We start from the raw sequence: 21,320 nt of genomic DNA, 5'->3' as shown, positions 1-21,320 counted from the left end.
CAACATTAAGACTGTAAGTGAACCAACCTGAAGACTCTTCCATAGTTCCCACAGAGCGTATCAACAGCAGTCCTCCTGCAACCATCAAACACAGAATAAATCAGCAGAGTTTTGAGTTGCATTAACTTCCAGTTGAACAATGGTGGACACATTTAAACCAACCTCAGTGTATTAAATAAAAACTGGATATTTACACTAATAAATTATCTTTCATTCAGTTCCAAATTCTTTGTAATTCAATTTCAAATGAAGCCTGAATTATTAAAAATAATAATAACAATAATAATAATAATAATAATAATAAGGAAGTAGAAAATAACCTGAGTAAGCTAATATTAAATCTTTAATTGGACATTACATTACATTTATACATTTAGTATAAAGTCTTTGGGAATAATAATAATAATTTCCAGCCACGGCAACAAATGCTCAAAGATTTAAATTATTCAGAGGGAAAAATGTTACTGTGTGTTTTTAAAAATCAAAGAAGGAAAACTGTATTACTAAATATCCATCCAACCATCAAACCAAAATACAACAACAACTTCAGAATTCATTTGGACATTGATGGTGAATGTTCATCAGTTAAACTTGTATGAAAGTGTGTTTGTTTGTTTTTAGGAAAGACTAAATTATGTCCTTGGATTCTGGAGTCTGCAATCTGTCTGCAGTTATTGGAATAATAATCAGACTTTGTGGCCAATTGTATCACAAACAGACAATAGTTAATTCAATCAATAATCAATAACAATCAGTCGTTGTTGTGATCTCTTCATTTATTACCTAGCAACATGTAGTTGTGTCATATGGTCCAGAATGAATCCATTATTATAAAACTACAACTAAAAAAATACAAAAAAAAAAAACATGTTAGTCTTTGTTGTTCGAGAGGCTGTTCGCTTGTCGCTTTCACTGAATGCTCATCAACAGGTGGCGTTGATTTCCTCTGACAACAACAACAGGAAAACAACAACAACAACAACAACAGTTTAAAACACCACGTTCCTTCTCACAATAATCTCTCATCGTCACCTCGTGTAACTCGAGTGAATTTGACCGATTGTTTTTTTGTTTGTTTGTTTCCCACTGACCTTATAACATACAACAAACTCCAGTTCTTCGTCTTCTTTTCGTCCAGTCTCTCTCCTTCTTCCTCTCGTCCTCCTCATGTCTCCATGAAGCAGGTTCATGTATCCGGATGAGCGCGAACGTTTTCAGCCGCCGCGGATGCGTCATCGCGTCAGTTCGCTGACTGGAGCGAAGTCAGGAAGAGAGTCTGTTCGCTGGTGGAGAGTCATTGGTACACTGGGGGGGTATTGGGAATAATAAAGTGGGCAAATGGGAAAACAAAAATATTTGGAAGCATGTTTTCATCTCACTATTCATTATCTGATCCATTATAAGTAAAATACAGCTTCTTCAAGCCAAAAGAACAGACATAATTTTGGCCCCAGAGAAAGAAAAGAGCCATGTTAATACAAATGCAATGTGTTAAAGTGATGAAAAACAAAGTAGGGTCCCCTAATGAAGCCCCTGTTACTCCTCCTCTCTGTGCATTGTGGATGTATAAAGCACATATTTAGTATTTAGTAAAAATGCACCATGTAAGCACAACATAAACTGAAGAAATAAAGGCTTTAAAGTTCACATCCAGCACAATTCAACAAAGGTTGATGGTATGATGCACCATTGATGTGTTTTAGTGGAGGCAGGAGGACAGACATGATACTGCAAGATGGTAACATCAGCATGGGAGTGTCCCGGGGGCCGTGGGATCTGGGTTAGACGAGCCTGAAGGTCCAGTGACCCAGAATTTCCTTAATTTCTGTGAAAACAACCAAATAAAATAATTATTTTTAAAGTTTAGATGATGATATAAGATGCTGAACAGCCTGGTCCTGCATGAGAAAAGTGTACAGTTAAAACAAAACATCATTTATTATTTATAAAAGGAGTTTAATTTTTTAAAATTCTAAATTTAAACCCGGGGTCGATGCTAGTAAAGGTTTAAACATTGGGAATGTAATCACTATATGGGACAAATAATGAATATGATTTGGGGGAAACAGCATTTATCTTTAGGCACCTGCAGCTCAGAGATTATTTTAAGAAAAAAAAAGAAGGTTCAGAGTTCATTGGTTTCAGCATTTTATCACAGAGGAAAATCTACTCTGTATATAGGAGATAAAAAATAGAAACAGAGCTAAAAATACAAATAACCAAACATGGCAGGTACAATATAAAGTACAACATACCAGCTTTAAAGGGTGAAGAGTTCCTTTATGCATGCAACAGTATGTAAAGTAGTTAAAATGAGCTCAACCTTAAACATCTACAGCAGTAAAATGCAACAGACACATTGATGCAGCAGTAATATGAATCCAAAAACACCAGATTTAAAAATAAAACACTGACATTTTCCTGCACAATGACTACTTTTACTTTCATACTTGATCAATACTTGATTCAAACTAGAGATGTGTTGTAGCGTGAGTTGTTTAGGTCAATAAGATCAAAAACTTTGATCAGGACTTCTGCAGTTCAAACATGATTGTTAGTAAGAGCTCACCTGTGTTCAGGACCAGGGGGGATTCATGTTTACACAGAATAGTTTCAGACTTTGACTGGTCACACACAGCTAGATTCAGGTTCAGGTTCAGGTTCAGGTTCAGGTTCAGATTGAGGTTGACGTTAAGGGGAGTCTGGTCTTCGATAGATTCTAGTAGCCCAGGAAGAGATATTCAGTTTTTAGTCTTTAGACACAGAAGCTGCTGCAGAGACCAGTAGTGATCAACAAGGGAAGAAGTTCAGTCACTACTTCCTGAAAGACTTTCACAATAAAATACATCAAGACTTGTTAATCCTGAGAGAAAATGTGGAATTAAATTCCTCTAAACATGTACTTTTACTTGACTAAATGTCCTCCAGTGCAACAAAACTCTCTGTTGTGACAGATTTACTCCTTTAAAATCCTCCAGTCTTTTTTTTTCTGTAAAAACATAATAAACAAACATCACGTTGAGTTACATCATCTTTAAACCAGTGGACTTATGGTGGTTATGATCTGTGTGTCTTCATGTCTTCATCAACATTCCTGTCAGAGGAAAACACACAACAACTAATTGTTAGTAATTAAGATAAACTGCACAATGTCAGTTTTAATGACTGAATGATTACACATGGTTTTAATCAAAAATAATAATTATAATTAAATATGAGTAATAGTGACTAATAGTAGTACTTTGTACTTCAGTGGATATTTGATCAGCTGATTATTTGTATTATCCAGTGACAATAAATTAAGAATAAATTGGTTCACTATATAAAATTAATGCCATTTCCCCACACTATATGGTTGAAGGTTGATTAACTTTGTGTAGCCTTGCTGTGTTCAAGTCTTTGCATTTATCTGTACTGGGTGAATATATTTAAATCACATTTCCATGTTTGTGTCTCATTAGTGCAAAGATTTCCTCCTGTGTCTTTTAATGGACTTGAAGCATATTTATAAGTCATGTTTATGTCTTCACCATCACACCTACCAAATAATTGATTTAACAGTCAGTTAGTGACAGTTCATTATTGGTGCTAAAAATATATATAATCAAAATATTGATTAGGAAGTGTCTGTGTGATTGAATATGTCTACTGAATGTCTGTTTTTCTCCACATAAATATCTCATATGGAATAACTGTGACATACAATTCAAAAGCAAATCATTTTTTTTACCCCAAATTGGTTTAACAATAATATTTTTTGATAGTTATTCTATCTCTCGAGTCTTCTATTTCTAATATCCCTGTCACCCCAACAGAATTTGATATTGTAATTGATGCAATTCCTAGATGTGTGTTGATGTTATTTAAGGTTAACACTGAGACACCATAAATATCCAATGGAATAAAGTTTGTCCCTTATCTTCCAGACACTTGATTACAAATAAACCTCGAGATATCCGTTTCAAACTTCTCCACAAGCAAAACATTATCTGCAGATAATAAGAAATTAACTGCTTTCTGTGGACCATACAGTTGTTTTGGAGCTGTTACCTATTTGAAAGACTTTGCCAATATACTTGTAACATTTCATTTTAATTTACCACACAAAGATGTGCTGTTTGTTTTTTATTGTCTGCAATTCAGAAAAAAAAGCAATATTATATTATATAGCTGTTTATTATCTTAGCAACATTTACATTCACAAAAATACATTTTATAACAGAAAACCTTAAAAACAAAATTTAAGTAAAATGCAAAAGTACATACAATTTCAGCACTCCCCAAGGCCTTAGTACTTATAGTTTGTACTAACAGTAGGTAGTTCTTCATTAAATGTAATTACTTTCCTGCATTTTCTGACCTTTTACTGAAGTAAAACCACAAATAAAGAACTTCCAGACAAATAAGTTGCTCCACACGGCGGACACAGACAGTGGATGAGATTTTTGGCTTGTTATGTTAGAAAAAGATGGAAAATATGTAGTATGCTGAAAGTTATCAGGGTTGTGTAATCACTCCAAATGCAAACTTATATGCTACCCTTATCTTGTCTTAGCAGCCATCTCATGTAATCCAAGTCATGTCATGGAATCAGGAATCAGGAAAAAAAACACAACACAAATCAAAACAGGCCTGGAGGAAGAACCTCCTACTGTTTCTGATTTATGCATTTAAACATTTTAAACAAGGATAGTGGTCCCTCTGAGAGCATCATGGGTCGGAGATACAGGCCTGTATCCTGTAACTCTGCCATACGGAAACTAGAGGAGCTTCAGCCTGAGGGTGCAGGTGCTCTCTGCTCTTTTCTACCATGAGGCCAAAGACACGGAGCTCCTGAGGTCAAAGGTGGAGACACGGGAGCCAGCAACCACTCGAAACTACAAGCACTGGAGTGGGAAAGTTGTATAGAATAACTCTGGGGAATACATGATGGTACAGTAGTATACAGCGAGAATGGACTATCCTATGTTAGAACCCTGGCTGACCTCTGACCTGCCCGTGGACAAGAGCAAGTATCGGGATCAATAAAGTACCACATCACTTCAAGCGGAGTTTGTTTAACATCTTTATTTACGCTCTCAGTCACTCACTCTCTCGTTCTCGTGAAACAAATCACAATATAACAACAGATCCGAACTGATAGTTTTCTATACAGGTGACTTAAATTATTAAACAGAAAGTGTACAGCTATCACTACCAAATTTAAGGCAGAGTTCCACACAGAAGTGGTCAAAACATTTGATATTGATATAATTTTGACCTATTATTAGTTTCTCTAACCAACTAAGAACCATCAATTAGACAATGGGAAAAGAACATCTACAACAAAAACCTGCCTTCAACACTGAATTCATGTTAGTAATATATTAGTAACATTTTACATGAATAAAATATACTATGTATTATACACTGTTAAGACTCTTTACCGTTTATTACATGTTGCCCTTCCCAGAAAAAGGGATTTATTGCATCTCTAGAAGTAACCATGGTCCTGCAGCGAGGCAAGTCGTCATGCAGGTGTTTTTTTTTTTAAAAACAATTAGCTTCAGATGCTAACACATTGAGGGTCATTTGGATAGGAGATCAGATGTCCATGGATGACACTTACTGACAAGATGACGAAGAGTATGAACCTGGAAAACATAAAGCTTTCTGTACAGTCACCCTAAAGTTCAGCATTTGCAAATTTGACGAATGTTTTTAAAAAGCCAAGGCCATGTAGCCGAAGATACTGAAAGTCCCCCAACTATGCCGCCATGCTAGCTTTAAAAGGAAAATTTCCAATAAGCTGCCCCCGAAAGTTTACTGCCGTCAAAGGAATAGGGTATTCTGGGAAATGTGCTTATTCACTTTCTTGCCAGGAGTTAGATGAGAGGACTGATAGCTATCTATCGCTAGCTGTTCTTATAATTCTGTGTTATACAAACTAGATAAAAAGTGTTAATTAGTGAGCTTTCGGCAGGTTTTGGTACTTTAGCCATTTCACCATTTTTAGTCTTTGTGCTAAGCTAAGCTAGCTGGCTGCTGGCTGTAGCTTACAGGCATGAGAGTGGTATCGATCTTCTTGTCTAACTCTCGGCAAGAAAAGGCATAAGTGTATTTCCCAGAATGTCAAACTACTCCTTTAACTCGTTTGGGGAAATGCTTCACTGGAAGAGAGAAATTAATTTGTAAAATTGCAATGGAGAAGACTCCGGAGTGATATGAGCTGTCACTGTCACAAAAACATTTAGATATACAGAATATAGAAAATGTATAATTAATACTTTCAAAAAATTACTAGATTCGCTATAGAGCCAACTCTTTAAGATACCAGTGAAATAGATTACTATTGGCAATTATCTACTCTTTAGGTTTTCTATTGTGTGGTGCATCAAGTAAATAGCGGCATTAAATACTGCACACAAATCCACACGTTTGCAGTTTGATGTGGCAGGTTTTTAAAAGGACAACTCGCAATTGTTGTTATTGGAAAAATATAAAAACATACAAAATACAAATAAAGAATATTTAAAAATGTTTAAAATTTTTACTTAATTGGCCCATTGACACAGCAGTTACTGTAGGTGTCATATAATTCTGGCTTCCTTCTGTTGCTGGTATCACCAAAACATAGATATACATAGAAAAAGAACACAAATGTGTCTCGGTTCCTCGTGTTAATACTGTTTCTAACAAATTATTCTTTGTTTTACACAACTTGCACACAGACTTACATGACAAAAACACAGTGTAGCACAGTACAAAGGTGGTTGAGTGTGGCACGGTATTGTTTTTTGTGTCTTTTGTTTTTTTATATTTTTTGATCTACTGATTGACAGCACAGTGGCACCACCAGTATGTGTCATCACAAACTTGTCTCCCTGTCCAAGCTCTTCTCATGCTTCCGGCGCTTGTGTCGCTTTTCGCTGCCACTGGAACAACTGCACAGCAGGAAAAAAAAAAACAATTAGACCAAGCAAAATGTTAAAAGAGAAAATGCATTGAGGTTCATTTTTCTGTAGAGGGAAGTGCAGAGTGCAGATGCAATTAATCAATCAATCCAGCATGCAAATATGTCTCATAAAGCTTAATGGCATTATGCCCAAACACTTTAATATCTTGTGACATTGAAATATACAAAAGTTCTACTACTGATTGACATATAGTGCTATTAGTTTACAACTTTTACAACATGCGAAGGACATCATAAAATGTGCCCTTGAAGTAACATGCACACACAGGCCATGCTGTGTCGTCAATCCAGCAACACCCATTAATTACTGCGTTACGTCTCGATTTATTGGTCACCGAATCATCGCCCGCAGCACAGACCGACACCGTTCTCATCATGCAACAATCAACAGTCATCAGCAGTAAACACGAGACAAGACTCTCCATGCTGACAGGGACTGGGAACAACTTACCTTTGGGATATCAGCTTCTGAGAGGTTAGGAAGGGGAGCTTAGGGGTGGGATGGAATGAGAGAGGCAGGCAGGACACTATGTTAGTCTACTCCGTGGGAAATCTGCAAGGGCAGGGCTGCTCTTGAATAAACCTCTTTTATCTAAACACACTAGTTCCTCAGTTTCCTGGAAAAATATAAAGTAAATGTTCCATAACTTCTCAATAATAAACACTTGCCACTGTTTGCTTTAACACCCAGACACACCATTTTCCCCTTGGAATAAACAATCTTTTGACCCTGCAAAAACACCCCTGCAATATTTGACATTCAAGCCCTCACATGTATTAGAAGTACTGATCTGGATATCTGAGAGTAATGTGGGTTGATAGGCTAACCTTTTAGCGCTTGGTTCCTTCTTAGTGGTCTCAGTAGGGTTGACACTCTTCCACACATTCCCGAAAGATCCTTTGGACATTTCATCGGTGATGTTCACTGTGGCTGGGTCACTCCTTCAGAAACACACAGAGAAGGCCAAAATAAATATGATTTCACTTGCCATGTAAAGATTTCTCCTCAGGTAAAAGCATACTTGAAGATAAAAGGTAGGAAGAAGCAAGCCAGACTGATAACTACAGGAGCTAGGAACACCAGTTCAACATTTACAGAGAGATGTTTATTTGCTTTCTTGCCCAGAGTTATATAAGAAGATTGATACCACACTGTATGGTAAATATGAAGTTACAGCCAGGAGAATGTTAGCTTAGTTTAGCATAAAGACTGGAAACAGGGGGAAACAGCTAGCCCTCTGAAAGGTAACAAAATCCACCTACCAGCAGCAACTTTAATTTATGTGCTGGACTGTTTCTTGACTATTTCTTTAACTGTGTCCTAATGCAGGACTTCTATATTTTTACACTGTGGTCTTCCTACTTTAATTAAGTAAAGGATATGAATACTTCTCAAATGCCACCACTTACACAATTATTTAGTAGAAAGCTTGGACACCTAACATGCAGAATGACTTACTTTAAGTTTTCCTCCATTGGCACTTGTACAATGCCTTCTTCCTCTGCAATAATACTGTGCTCCTCCTGGAGAAAGAGACAAAAGATTAAATCTAAAACACTGCATGGATAGAAGCTCTGCTGCTGCAGTGGTGGAACTATAGAGTCATCAGAGTGGGTATTCGCTCAGTCTATTACTGCACCTCTTGTTCAGCATCTTCCAGTTTCTTCTTCTTCCACTCTGGCATCAGGTCATCCAGCCAGCTCAGCTCTCTCTTGGTGAACATGAAGTCCAGCAGCTTACGAATGAACACCAGGGCCAAGACCTGACGCAGCACAAACAGGCGAACATCAACCAATCATATGCAAGCACACAAGTATATAATTCATACACAAACACACTCCAGTTACCATCATGGGGAAGACGATGGCGGCCTTGGAGGTCTTGATGACCCATAGCAGGATCAAGCAGCTCAGCTGGACGATGGTGAAGAGGTGCACCTTCCTCAGTGGGACGTGACGAAGGTAGATGAAGTCTGGCTGATGTTTGGCCGGCATGCTGAACAGCCTGAGACGGTCGAAGAACTGCACAGACACAAACAGGCGATCCATTTGAGCGCTCATCGTGCATTATTTCTGGCTGACTCAGCAGGAATCAAATACCAGCAGGCAGAATCTGAGCTCACCTGAATGCCTCTGAGTGAGGAAGCTCCCATGTACAGAAAGACTCCATACAGCACAGGCATCGGGATAAACTGGAGACAGATAGAGATTCAGGATCAGATTTGTGTGTAATTCTATTGTTTACATATATACTCTTGAAAACAAACTGACAAAATGAACTAAAAAGACAACAGAAAAGTCCAAAGATGACCTAAAGGAGGAAAGAAAATAAAAAGACTTGAGATGCCAGTGTATTAGGGTCCACCAAGCTAAAACTAATGCAACAGTCCTGTATATTATTGCGTTCATCCCCTGACCTTCAGCACAGAGGTCATGAAGACGGAGCAGCCCATCAGGGTGAAGATCATGAGGCCGGTGAAGCGCTGCTCTCGGATGCCCAGGAACTTGGGCTGCTCTCCAGGGGCCGAGCACTCAGACTCCAGCTTCAGGCTGTTCACGTGGGAGATGGAGAGCACAGTGGCTGCCACGAACCACGGCAGTCCCATCACCGAGCACACGCCCAGCATTACCCCCACCACAAACAGGTCCAGGTGGTAGCCACAGCCTTTCTGGAGATTGAGAAGAAGAGGGAAAAGGACTTGTCACAGTCATTGTGGACATTATTTAATTTGTTGTAGGCAATAAATACAAATATAACCAATTCTCTGAGATATGTTCATTTGGTTATTTTTGTGAGCTGGATTCTTAATTTTTGACGTTTTGAAATACCTTCAGTTTGTGCTCCTTCCTGTTAATAATAACGGCTGTGATCTGTTGGTCCATGAAGATGAGGATGGTGCAGAGCAGAGCAGGGAGGAAGGTGATGATGGTGGTCCACCAGGGGTTGGGTCCCACAGGGTTTATAAGCCAGCCACGATCATCCCTGGTTGGCTGCGTGGAGCGAAAAGTAAATTAACATGATCATTGCCTGGCATTGAGCACACTCTTATTGCCTATTTCTTTTTTAATTTCAAGATCTTAAGTAAAAGATATATATATATATATATATATATATATATATATATATATAAAAAAACAGGTGCATACAGCAGCTTTTTATAGTGGAGGCTTTCATGTGGACTTACTTTGAACTTGCTGGGGACCTGTAATTTAGGTGAGGGGATCCCCAAGGCATAATCTACAAAGACCATAGTGAGGATGGTGATGAAGACGGCAAAGTCACTGATGATGCCCCGCACCTGGAGGGAACAAAGAGACGCACTTATCAGACATCAGTCCACTTCTAAAGCTGCTGGATCACAAAACAAACTGAAAGCAAAAGTCAGACACAAGATGTGCTCTCTGTACTGATGAATCCCAGCTTAAATCTTTTAGAGATTTAATGTGAATATTAATCCCCAGTTTTCTTTTGTCATGGTTATTAATACAAATGTCAGCTCATTGCTAGTTTGTATTTGCCTTCGTCATTTAAACCTTTTTGAGTATGTATTGCATTTGACTCCATATATTAGATATAATTTGTTCTTTATAGTATTTTTCTTAAGGCTTTTTCCTGTTTTCCCCTTCCCTATCTTATGAGAGTATCAGACAGTCATCCGGCTCTGCTCTGATTGGTCCAGTCTGAGACCAGACTGACTGACTCAAGCAGACATGTCGCTCTTTATGCTTAATAATATTGAATGTCCGACAAAGATCTCTTTTAGACTGAAATATTGCTCTGTTAAATTAAATCTATTGGGAACTGACAACAACAGCTTTCCAGTACAATGTGCAGATCTTTTCTTTGACTTCTGATAACAGCAGTCTACATTGAAACATCCACAAGGTGGCGCAGGTACACTATAGATTGGCATGTCAGCATCACGCCACATATTACGCTCATGAGTGTCATCTCAATGATAAATCATAGAAAATGCACACATAGAAGGGCCACACAGACTGCAGGATTTTTGCTGTGTCATTAAACAACCAATAGATGGCAGCACAATCTAAAAGGACACAGACAGAGGCAGAGTTAGGGCATAGAAACCAATTTCAGTGTAATTTCAGTCCCTTGGCTAAATGAGAAGTAAATGGATGACTGTAAAATTAATGAAGCAGATTTAATTTTGCAGCTTCAATACACTTTTAGACAGTGTCAGACAGGAACTCTGAAAGTGTGTGTGCTTTTAAATGTGCCCCCAAATTGATACAAAGAAGTGTTTGTGCATTATTCAGGGATGACTATAATGTGATACGTGCCTTGGTGGGGAAGTAGCGGCTCGTCTTGAACTCCTTGAGGAAGGCGGACATGAAGACGGTGGAGAAGAAGAGGACCACGCACCAGAAGAGGACGTCGGGGATGTAGGGGCCGTGGGGGCCACAGGCGCTGCCCTCAAACTCCCCGTGAAACATCTCGCACTCCTACTGGCACCAGAGGACACGGTGATGATGATGATGATGATGATGATGATGATGATGATGGTGGTGATATTATTCAGGATGATGACGGGGATAATGAGGCCAATAAAAATGATTAGTGTGGCAGTGGAGATAATGATGATGGATGTCGGTGGTGAATTAGTGAAGTCTCAATACCAACAATCTGGTACATTCACTATTGACTTCTTCAATAATCTATGCTTTAAATATCTATACAGTGCTTCATTCATCCATACACATACAATCTAAATGGCCTACATAGACTCTGCCCCCCAAAACTAGTTGCTGCTATACGTCTAACAAACATGTGTGGGAGTGACGCAGCACGCCGCATGACTGATCTGTGTCTGCCAGTGAGAGAATCCACTCTTCACGCTGCATCTCCGTGCTCATTCTGCACGGCTAAATCCTGTGAAATCCTACCCACACGTTCTTAATCCCCGCCTAGACTTATGACGCTTCTTGATAAAGCAAAGTGTGGGCTAAGTGAGACACAACACGGCGCCAGAGACTGTGAGAAATACCCCCAACTTTCAAGGGTATTTTGTTTGTGGGTTAAGTTTGTAGGCTGGCAACTGTGATCAGATGTGCTATTTCTGTCTGTGTTAGCCTCCTCTCTCCTCGACTCGGGACGGATCACACTTTGACTGCTATTTCTTAACTGCTTACAGATCCAGATCTTCTTTATCCATCATTAGAAGTCTACTTGAACCCAAGAGTCTGTTTCATCTAAGAATGTCTAGGCCACCGATAACCCGTATTTTAACCCACTATTTGTTCTATAATTTACTCCAAATGTCAAGGATTCCTTACGTTGACCTCCAGCATGGTCCAGTTGACCTGGGAGGCTGTGATGTTTCTCTCCTCCCAGTACTGCAGGGTCTCATTGCTGGGGTCCCGGGGCTCCACACACGCACACCTACGGAGAAGATTTTTATTTAGTTATCTTAAATAATGACAGAACAAGGTTAATATATTTATCAAAAATAAAAGTACACTGATTATAAAGACTAATTTTGCCCTAGCAATTTGAGTTCTTTAAAATTTAAAATTATATATATAGATACACTGTATTTCTGCGATGTTCAGCCATCAACATAATGACTTTTTCTGCTGGCATTTTACAAAACTAAATGTCAGCATCCCCTGCTGTCCACTACATCAGAATAGAAAACCACAGGAGGAGCTCTTGGCTGGACACAGCCACTAGCCAGATTACAGTATGTAGCGGGATAATGTATGATGCTCCTAACTCACACTCAACATGGGATTATTCACCATAACACAAAACCCATTACGGGAAAACTGGACAGTGTGTCTACTATACCACTGCACCATCTGCCGTCTGATGATGCAGCGAAACACTTGAGCGCGTGTGTGCAAATGTGCTAAGTTGGATACACTGTACGTGGCAGCATGTAACAACAATGACAACATCAGTACAGAATGATTAAAAGGGTTAAAGTGGACCTCAGGAGCCAAGAACTTCTCAATTTGTTTATACTTGACCTGCTTTATTGTCATCTTACAATAATACCTAGAATGAAGAAACTACATTTATATATTTGTGAAAGTATAAGCTACCAGATTTGAGGAGTAATTATTTTTTTCTAATGCTGAAAGGAACAGCTAAGTCAATACATTTAAAATATAAACTGGATGCAATGTTGTTCCACATAGCCATTAGCTGTTCCTGTTTGCAATGTACCCAAGGATGAACAGACAGCTGTCACTGGGTTACTTTCACACTGAAGAAAACCTAAAAATATGGTGATTTTCAGGTTCTGAAGTTATAAAGAGCGTCTTTTTGTTATGATTTCTGAGTGGATTTATAGACGTTCATTCAAGACTGACATCGAAGATAATGATATCCTCCGGAAGTGTAAGTCACATTAAATCTAAAAATATGTGTATCATGTCAGTGTGATCAGATTGAGTGATTCAGATGAGTTATGACTCCAAATATGCTAATTCCAGCTCATGCCTCATGTCTTTCCCTGTGTGCCGTGTTTAACTCTCCCTCAGTTTGAAAACCTTTATAAAATGTCAGAAAACAGTGAAGATATTCTAAATGTATCTTTAAATTACATGTTTAACTTGCCTTTATCCAACAGTGCAAAACAGAAAATTGTTATGAAGCAACAAAAAAATAAAATAAAGGAGCACTTACGAGTACTGTGTGAGTTTCTGAAGGTTGTTGTTTTTATTGATGGGGTAGTGCACCCCCAGGTGGAGCAGCTTCTCCAGGGCCTCGTAGATGAAGATGATGCAGATCAGCGCAGCAAAAGCTTCCTCAGTGAAGCGTGTAATGTAACAGACGAGCGAGCTGGCATCAGTGGCCACCAGCAGCAGACAGAAGAAGGCCGTCCACAGGCCAATACAGGCCCTCAGGGAGAGGTAGGAGAGGCCATACTCCCTGAGAGAGCCAGAACACACACACACATACACACACACAGGAATGAAGGGATAAGCAATTACATACACGCAAATCCCCCATTAACACGGAAATATTCAACTATAACAAAAAACAAAAAAATAACCTACTTGCAGAACTTGAAGAGGATTTTCTCAAAGACAAGAACAGGCCCCGTGCTGCCCAGGATGGTGAGGGGCTGACCGGCAAAAAGAGAGTAGGCTATCCCAGTCATGGAGGCCCCAAACAGGGACTCAATAGCACTCTGGAAACACAGGAAATAATGCTCAGACTCAACTGCTGAACTCCATTACAGCCATGCTATCAGCTCTGTGAGGCTGTGCTTAAACACAGCAGTGCTTTGAACTAAATGCTAACCATGACAATGCTAACATGCTGATATGATGCTGATATTTAGGTATAGAGCCAAAATGAAACTGGTACCTCCAGATTTAGTGCCATTTTTGGGAATATATATAGAAAACATAATCTTACTCAATGGTATGTTGTGTGGTTCACTTCATTTGTCTAGACATCACTCAAAACAAACAACAACAAACCTAATGGTGATGGTGATCAGGTCAGACAGGGCCCTGAATGTCTGTACATAATCTCACAGCAGTCCATTCAATAGATATTTCTGCCTGGACTAATGTGGTGGACAAATCAACCAACATTGACATTGCTATCCCTTGAGCCACACCGCAAGCATAGATAAAAACACAGCACAATCTTATTGAACTATAACAGCCGTCAATGAAAGTGAATGGAAAGTGGAGCAACATTAGAAATTCACGGGAGAGTGAACATTTCCTTTACTCAGCTACTAGTTTTAAGGTGCCTTTGAATAAGATGTGTAAGTTGTTTTGAAGCTGCTGTTTTCAGTGAAAAAGCTCTGAAAACCAACTGTTTTCACATTTAGTGACTAGCTGGTGAACATAGTGGAGCATTTAGCAGCTAAAGAGACAGATATTTCACTCAGGACCAAAAACAGAACCAAAAGAAAGTGAATATTGGTAAAAAAAAAAAATGACTCCAAAAGAATGCTAATGTTGCTCTGTATTGTAGTGGATTGTTAACAAGTTAACACCATATCAGCTTAAAATATGTCATTGCTGTCTTCACAACTTGTTTTCCGTTATTGCAGGTTAAGACTAAGCTTTTAGGTGTGAGCATAGAGTCTCTTTGGAGCAATAAAGATGTTGCTTCTTACCACGCGCCCCTCTGTTGCCTCGCCCAGGAGTCCTCCAAAGGTGATGACAGGTGACATGCAGGCGCAGTAGAGGAAGAGGAATGAGGCCAGACACTGCAGACTGATGGCATCGGTGTAGTCGGAAAGGTAGTGAGGAGCCTTTCTCTTGATGTCCAAGATTAACCCGCCAAATATCCTGTGGTGAAAAGAGAATTTCATAAACAGAAGCATTTCAATACAGAGCTGTTTGATCATTTCTGGGTTCATAAATTTATACCAGTTTTGTTAATCAGTGGTAATATGGGAACCTCCAAACCTCAGACATGAATTTGACATGATTTCACTTTTTAACAGATGCCTGAATCCCTAGAGAATCATTTTAGGATTACAATTTTTGTAAGCGTTAAACAAAAGAGATACACCATGTTCATTTCACACAGCTTTCTGTCTTTAATATGAAGCTACAACCAAGCTCACTGCCTCCTTGGTCCAGCTTCATGTAGAATTATTCCTTAAAATAAAACTCTACTTCTCTCCAGTGCTGAACAAATGTTCCAGCTAAGCAAAGGACTAATACGAGTACTAGCTCTGCAGTCTTCAGTGTATTTACAGTGTTACTCATGTGAACCACAAGCCAAAATATTTAAAATGGGCAAAATGTACCCCCACACTGAGCCTACTTCTGTGTTACGTGTATTTATATCCATGTAGGTGTATGTGTGTGTACATTTGTCGACTCATGCCTCTGTCTTTGAATGACTCGCAGGCTCTTCTGCTGCAGCATGCAAGCTGGGAGGGCTGTGAACTAGCTGGAGGTGGTTGCTATGGCAACAGTGGGCGGGACGTTATGCTTATTTCAGTCTGAGCAGTAGGCAGTGATGCCATGTCCCGGGAGGTGGTGGTGGTGGTGGTGGAGAAGGGGAGTTATAGGGGGTGTCAGGGGGGGAGTGGGGGTCTGTTTGATGGCTGTGACTGGGCTCGCAGCCAATCCTAGCTGGGATAAGAGCTGCAGCATACCGCAGCATACCGCATATCACTCACTACGCTGATATTAAACCATCCAGATCTACTATAACACCCCTGCACACTGCACTGTCATCAACAATCTTCTGGATGTCTTTAGGTGATTTCTGGGTGATGACAACAAGATATTTTTTCATGTTTAATCTTAGGGACAAAGTTGTTGTTGGTGAGAGTAAGAAATTCTTCATCCTAGTGCTGTTGCAGAAGAAGAGTGCCAGTCAGATCTCCAACGGTGGAGAACATGACGGCAATTAATGTTTGTTTTTATGTATTACAATTGAAGAATGTTCCAGTCTCCTCATCGCTCCACACAGAACTGATGTTTTCATCTGGCTCCATTTTTCATCAGTAGCAGAGAGAGAGTGCAGTTGAATATGTTAGTCTAGTCTGACTCATCCATTATCTGTGCAAGTTAGAAGCTAAGGAATCCAATCCAACTTTACTTGTTAAGCACTTTAAAACAACCAAAGTTGACCAAAGTGCTGAGCATGTCAGTAGCCTAAACATGCTGCGTATTGATAAATCCATGACGCTGTCCTTGGTGCTGAAGTAGGAGACGCATTTGTGATTGTGACTTTTTCTCTCAGTGTCACCCATCCGTCAGTTTCATCTCAAATCTATATACTACATAGACCTTCATGATCAAAGTCATCTATTCCTATAATATCCCTATTGTATGTCTAGGATCATTCAGTCATGTGTGTGCTGCTGGAAATATGCCTTCAGACCCATGGGGGGGTTACCCTAACCCTCCCATTGGGCCATACCTCCTAACTTAATCACTAACCGAGTAGAAGTATAAAGAAGTATACAATGGAAGTACTTAAATAAACTATAGTATCTCAACATTTACACATTTACACTACTGAGTAAATGTACTTGGTTACTTTCCACAACTGAGTGAATGTAATGAGCAGAGTGCATTGGTTGTGTGAGGCAAGGTTTCGTTAAATAATGCAACGATGGTGCAATATTGAAGAATGTGGCTTTATGTGTGGGACAGAGTGCTGGGATGTCTCTCAAACAAAAGGTCTTTGTGGAGTTGAAGTGTGAGGAATGATAATGGGCCAGTAGAGTAGTCTGCCTCTTAAGAGAGCTAAATTTACAGTTTGGGGACAGTGAGGCAGCTAACGGGCGACAGGAAGACGGGGACAAAGACAAGCCTAGAGAGCTCAAGGCTGTACATCATAAATCATCCTGTTTCTCTCTCGCACTAACCTCCCAGTGCGCTGGAGCTCAGGGCCACCGTGCCCTCCATGTTCCTCCGACTCTCCAAGATCTGTCACTCCATTGGGAACAGGGGGAATCTTCCGCTTTTCCTGTGTGGGTCAGATCACTGTCAGTCAACTGTCTGTTACTGGCCATCATCAAAAGAACAATAAAAAGCGTGCGTGGCAACTTAAATCTCCACTGAGGCACCAGATGGTAGTTATTCCACCGTACTTTTAACCAAGCTTCAATCCCAAATGAATGATCTCTTGTGCGTGAATCTAGCCTTTTCTGACAAAGAGTTCATCAGCATAACAATCTAATTGCACAGTGGTGTGTCATTAATTCACCCCAGGAGCTTAATGACAAAGACGAAAAGGAAAAAAAAGACTTTTTTAATCATCTGCAGCAGCTTCCTGTTAGACAACAACATTTCTCTCTCAAACAAGATGGTGGATCGCTTTTTAAAGTAGACCAAAATAACTAATGGAAGAAAAATAACTAATATTTTGGAGAGGATTGAGAGCAGAACCCTGGGGGGAAGCATCAAAGCACAGAGTACAATGCAGTTGAAATTAGAGGAGAACGCAGATGTTTAAAAATTTCTCAGCAGGCAGCCAGAAGCAGAGGGGACTCACAAAAGCGGTAATCTACACAGAGACTCTCAAACTCTACACAGTTTCTCAAATACTTTAGTTTAATGGGTGAGCTTTTTTAGAGTATTCCTTCAACAATGGAACCAATCTTCCCAATTACCTTGGGTTACAACTAATAAATAAATAAATATGTACAGAAATGGGATTCTTTTTCGTACATAAATAGGGGGTTTACCTGAGAGGGCACATTTTTGGGAGGCTCTATTCTGATGGAGGGGTCCCACTCTCCAGGAGGTAACACTGTCACCTGGTCCAGAAACTCATCGATGCCTGCCACCAGGTCATTCCTGTCTTTGGCCTTGTACGCAACATCGTGGAAGATCTGTGGAGCAGATGGAGACAAAAAATATGAGTAAAGTGATTTTTGTATGGCATAAATACAGTTTAAATTATTATTTTCTTGTGTTGCATTTCAGTAAATGTATCATGAAATGTTTATTCAGCAGAGGATTTAAAACACAACTGTAAAATATTCCGATGGAAAGTATCCCATAATCAGAAACAGCTTATTTATATGGAATACAGAATATCTAAGGAAATCACAGTGATGGGTACAATTCATTCCCATATATGAGGAAGTCTTTGACATCCATACTCTTCTATTTTCATACATCCCAGAGGACGCTGTCAACGAAAAAACATCTGGCTCTGATGATGGTCAGTAACATTAGCTCATAGCTGCACCGTGGGAAATCCTGTCACAGTTTATATGTCATACGCTGCTGATCCCCAAACGCTTCTCCTGAGGTCAAAGGTTAGGTTGAGTTATAAAAAAACAACTGTAGAGCTAGTAGGTGGACTGGTTTCTCTGCTCCCTAAGCTGCCCTGATGAGATATATAACCAAACCAAAAGTAAGATGCCTTGGATGGGACTTATTTGGAAATGAGTCAAAGCTAAAATGGCGTATTATACGTTTCTCTTAAAAACTGAAAAACAATCTGCCTGTGAACTGGGAATATCTCAATCTGTTTTTAAATTTGTACAAAATCTCTACAAAATGCAGATTCAGATTAAAAACAAGTTAAAATATTCTTACTGCTGTCTTTATTAAGCATTTGAAGTAAGTTTCAGCTCGATTTAGAGCTGATTTTAAGCTCCAAATCACGTCTTTGAGAAAAATATTTGTTCTTTAAATTATTAAAAACAGAGACAAGCACATAAATAAATTACTCATGCGTCAGAATCATTTTCCCAGTTGCAGGAATAGACGATGTGTTGGACATTTATGTGTATAGGCTCATTCATTTTATATTGAAATGTAAGGTTCTTTGCTTCTCTCATCTGAATCCGGAGTTTTCTTCATTTTATTTTGCCAGCAGATGGCTGCAGCTGAAGGTGCGTGTTTCCTCAGTTTAAGTGCTTTCAACTCTTAATACTTCAGCCAATAATTCTTTTTTTACCTTTAAGTAATATTTTGAATGCTGGACTTGTCATGGAGTATTGCTGTATTAATACCTTTGAGTAAAAGAGCATCACTGGAGCTGGAATTTGAGCCTTGATAATGTTGTACTTACCTCATCAGTCATCAGGGTAGCAATAGACCGGCCAATCTCATGATACTGTGGACCTTTTCCCAGAGGGCCAAGCAGGATGAAAAGAAACCTGTGCAACAGAAGGGACAACAAGTTTTGGGTAAAGGTCAAATCCTTTTCTAATGAAGCACTCGGGGAATTATCAGCTCATCTATAGAGATAGAAAAAAACAAAGAGAGCAGTGGAGACTCCAGCTGGTGTATAACCTGGTGGTGATGGGAACCTCAGCCAGGCCGTTGAGCAGCACAGCAGGAGCCAGGCGGATGAAGGCTACCACAGGGCGGTCTAGGAATTCCAGCTCCCCCACCAGCACGTTGGATGCCTCAGCACCAGGAGGGATCTTCTTCATGAAGTGGAGGTCAATCTGTGAGACGAAGAGAAACCATAACAACACTACATCCTTGGACTAAAGATTAGTATAAAAAATATAAATTTGAGATTCAAAGTGGTTATTACAGTTAATAATCAAGATAAAAGTCCAAAATCTGCTCTGATCTGACTCTGGTGGTCCACACAACAAAAGAAAACAAGCTTTACTCCTGTTAAATTCCAGTCAGTTTCCCAGGGCAAGAGGCTTACGGTGACCATTTCACACGTAACCCAATCTTGGTTAAACATACAGTACTAGTTCTGTGTCCAGCTATCAGTGCCCGTAGATAAACAGTGGGATCAGTGGTGGGTCTGGCTGCTCACCTTGCTGAAGTCCACGGCACTGTTTTCTCGGCTGACGTCCTGTTTGCCCTCATTGTTAGCAGGCTGGGACTGAGGTGAGACTGTTTGGCCTGTCAGGCAGAGCAGGAAACCAACATCATGTCAACGTTCACGGAGGCTCAGCCTATCACAATACTACTTTCCCACACAAAGACAAAGGTGTCCAGTGAGTGATTAGAGGGTATAGTTACATCCTCTGAAAAATATCATACAACAGTTGACCCTTTTGTTGTAGGTGCTGTACCTTTACTGACGAAAAGGTTCAGCCCTAGTGACAAAAGGTACAATATTGTACCGTGTTTCAGAGTGTAAACACATCTGATGAAAGCTCAGTGGGGCAGTGGAGACAGTGATTACAGCTAGGCTCAATCTTTCCAAATCAAGTGTATTAAACCTTAAATGAGGCACAATCTTTAACTTCAGTTCATATTTAAGTGTATCAACTAATAGGTGCTTATTTAGTGTGTTTTAGTTTTGGTGAAACAAAGTCAAAGATTGGTCCTTTTAAATTTAAATTTCAGGCAATTTGTGACGTGAATGCAGCAGTTGCAGCTGTTTGAGCAAATCACAGCACTCGGGGGGAATGCTAAAAATGTGGCTTGCTCAAAATGTCATCTGTTTCAGTGAAGGTGTGATTACTATAATTAAAAGAATTGTTCAACACTTTAGAATATACTGTTATATGCTTTCTTGCCGAGAGTCACATGAGAAGATTGATACCACTTGCATAGCTGTCTGTTCATAACTGTTGTGAAGCTACAGTGAAGCTAATGTAAAGCCAGTGGACAGAAGTATATTTACCAACACCAGGGTGGTATAACTAACTCTCTGCAAGGAAGTGAAGCATATTTCCCACAATGTTGAACTGTTTCTTTGAATAACAATTCCAAAGGCGACAAAATACATTTTGTGTTATTAAGTTACACCATGAATATAAAGCGAGGAGCTACCACTATTAGTAATTAGTGACTGTTATGAGTGTAGAGTCACAGATGTCCTGTGGTTTCTAGTCATCAAACACATTACTGTCATAAAGAGGAGAGCATAATCATGAAAACTGGTACACTGCACATGCCCTGTTTGGCCACTTACATAAACAATTATGCAGATTGACTACCACTTTCCCAAAGATTTCCTAAGATGTTG

The 21,320-nt window shown here is 39.6% G+C and overlaps 1 protein-coding gene across 7 annotated transcripts in view; it reads right to left on the bottom strand.

The window, feature by feature from the left end:
• Positions 1–5,052: 5,052 nt before the first annotated feature.
• Positions 5,053–21,320, bottom strand: part of LOC127378737 (sodium-driven chloride bicarbonate exchanger-like) — a 42,149-nt gene continuing 25,881 nt past the window's right edge. For 6 of the 7 annotated variants that reach the window (XM_051427964.1, XM_051427965.1, XM_051427966.1 and 3 more), the window contains 19 exons: positions 20,157–20,245; positions 19,670–19,827; positions 19,446–19,533; positions 18,106–18,252; positions 17,284–17,384; positions 15,064–15,238; positions 13,982–14,115; positions 13,608–13,853; positions 12,251–12,356; positions 11,258–11,419; positions 10,141–10,254; positions 9,785–9,946; positions 9,373–9,624; positions 9,079–9,147; positions 8,804–8,977; positions 8,596–8,718; positions 8,415–8,479; positions 7,784–7,897; positions 5,053–6,923 (listed from right to left, as the gene is read on the bottom strand). In XM_051427964.1, the coding sequence (XP_051283924.1) occupies positions 6,848–6,923; positions 7,784–7,897; positions 8,415–8,479; positions 8,596–8,718; positions 8,804–8,977; positions 9,079–9,147; positions 9,373–9,624; positions 9,785–9,946; positions 10,141–10,254; positions 11,258–11,419; positions 12,251–12,356; positions 13,608–13,853; positions 13,982–14,115; positions 15,064–15,238; positions 17,284–17,384; positions 18,106–18,252; positions 19,446–19,533; positions 19,670–19,827; positions 20,157–20,245 (2,555 nt within the window). In that variant the 3' untranslated portion in view covers positions 5,053–6,847. Of the gene's footprint in view, positions 6,924–7,406; positions 7,445–7,783; positions 7,898–8,414; positions 8,480–8,595; positions 8,719–8,803; positions 8,978–9,078; positions 9,148–9,372; positions 9,625–9,784; positions 9,947–10,140; positions 10,255–11,257; positions 11,420–12,250; positions 12,357–13,607; positions 13,854–13,981; positions 14,116–15,063; positions 15,239–17,283; positions 17,385–18,105; positions 18,253–19,445; positions 19,534–19,669; positions 19,828–20,156; positions 20,246–21,320 lie in introns of all 7 variants that reach the window. The other variant, XM_051427969.1, reaches the window with a different exon arrangement.

The sequence above is a fragment of the Dicentrarchus labrax genome, unplaced genomic scaffold (genome assembly GCF_905237075.1).
Source record: "Dicentrarchus labrax unplaced genomic scaffold, dlabrax2021, whole genome shotgun sequence".
Classification (NCBI taxonomy): domain Eukaryota; kingdom Metazoa; phylum Chordata; class Actinopteri; family Moronidae; genus Dicentrarchus; species Dicentrarchus labrax.
This window is presented reverse-complemented; position numbering and strand designations above follow the sequence as displayed.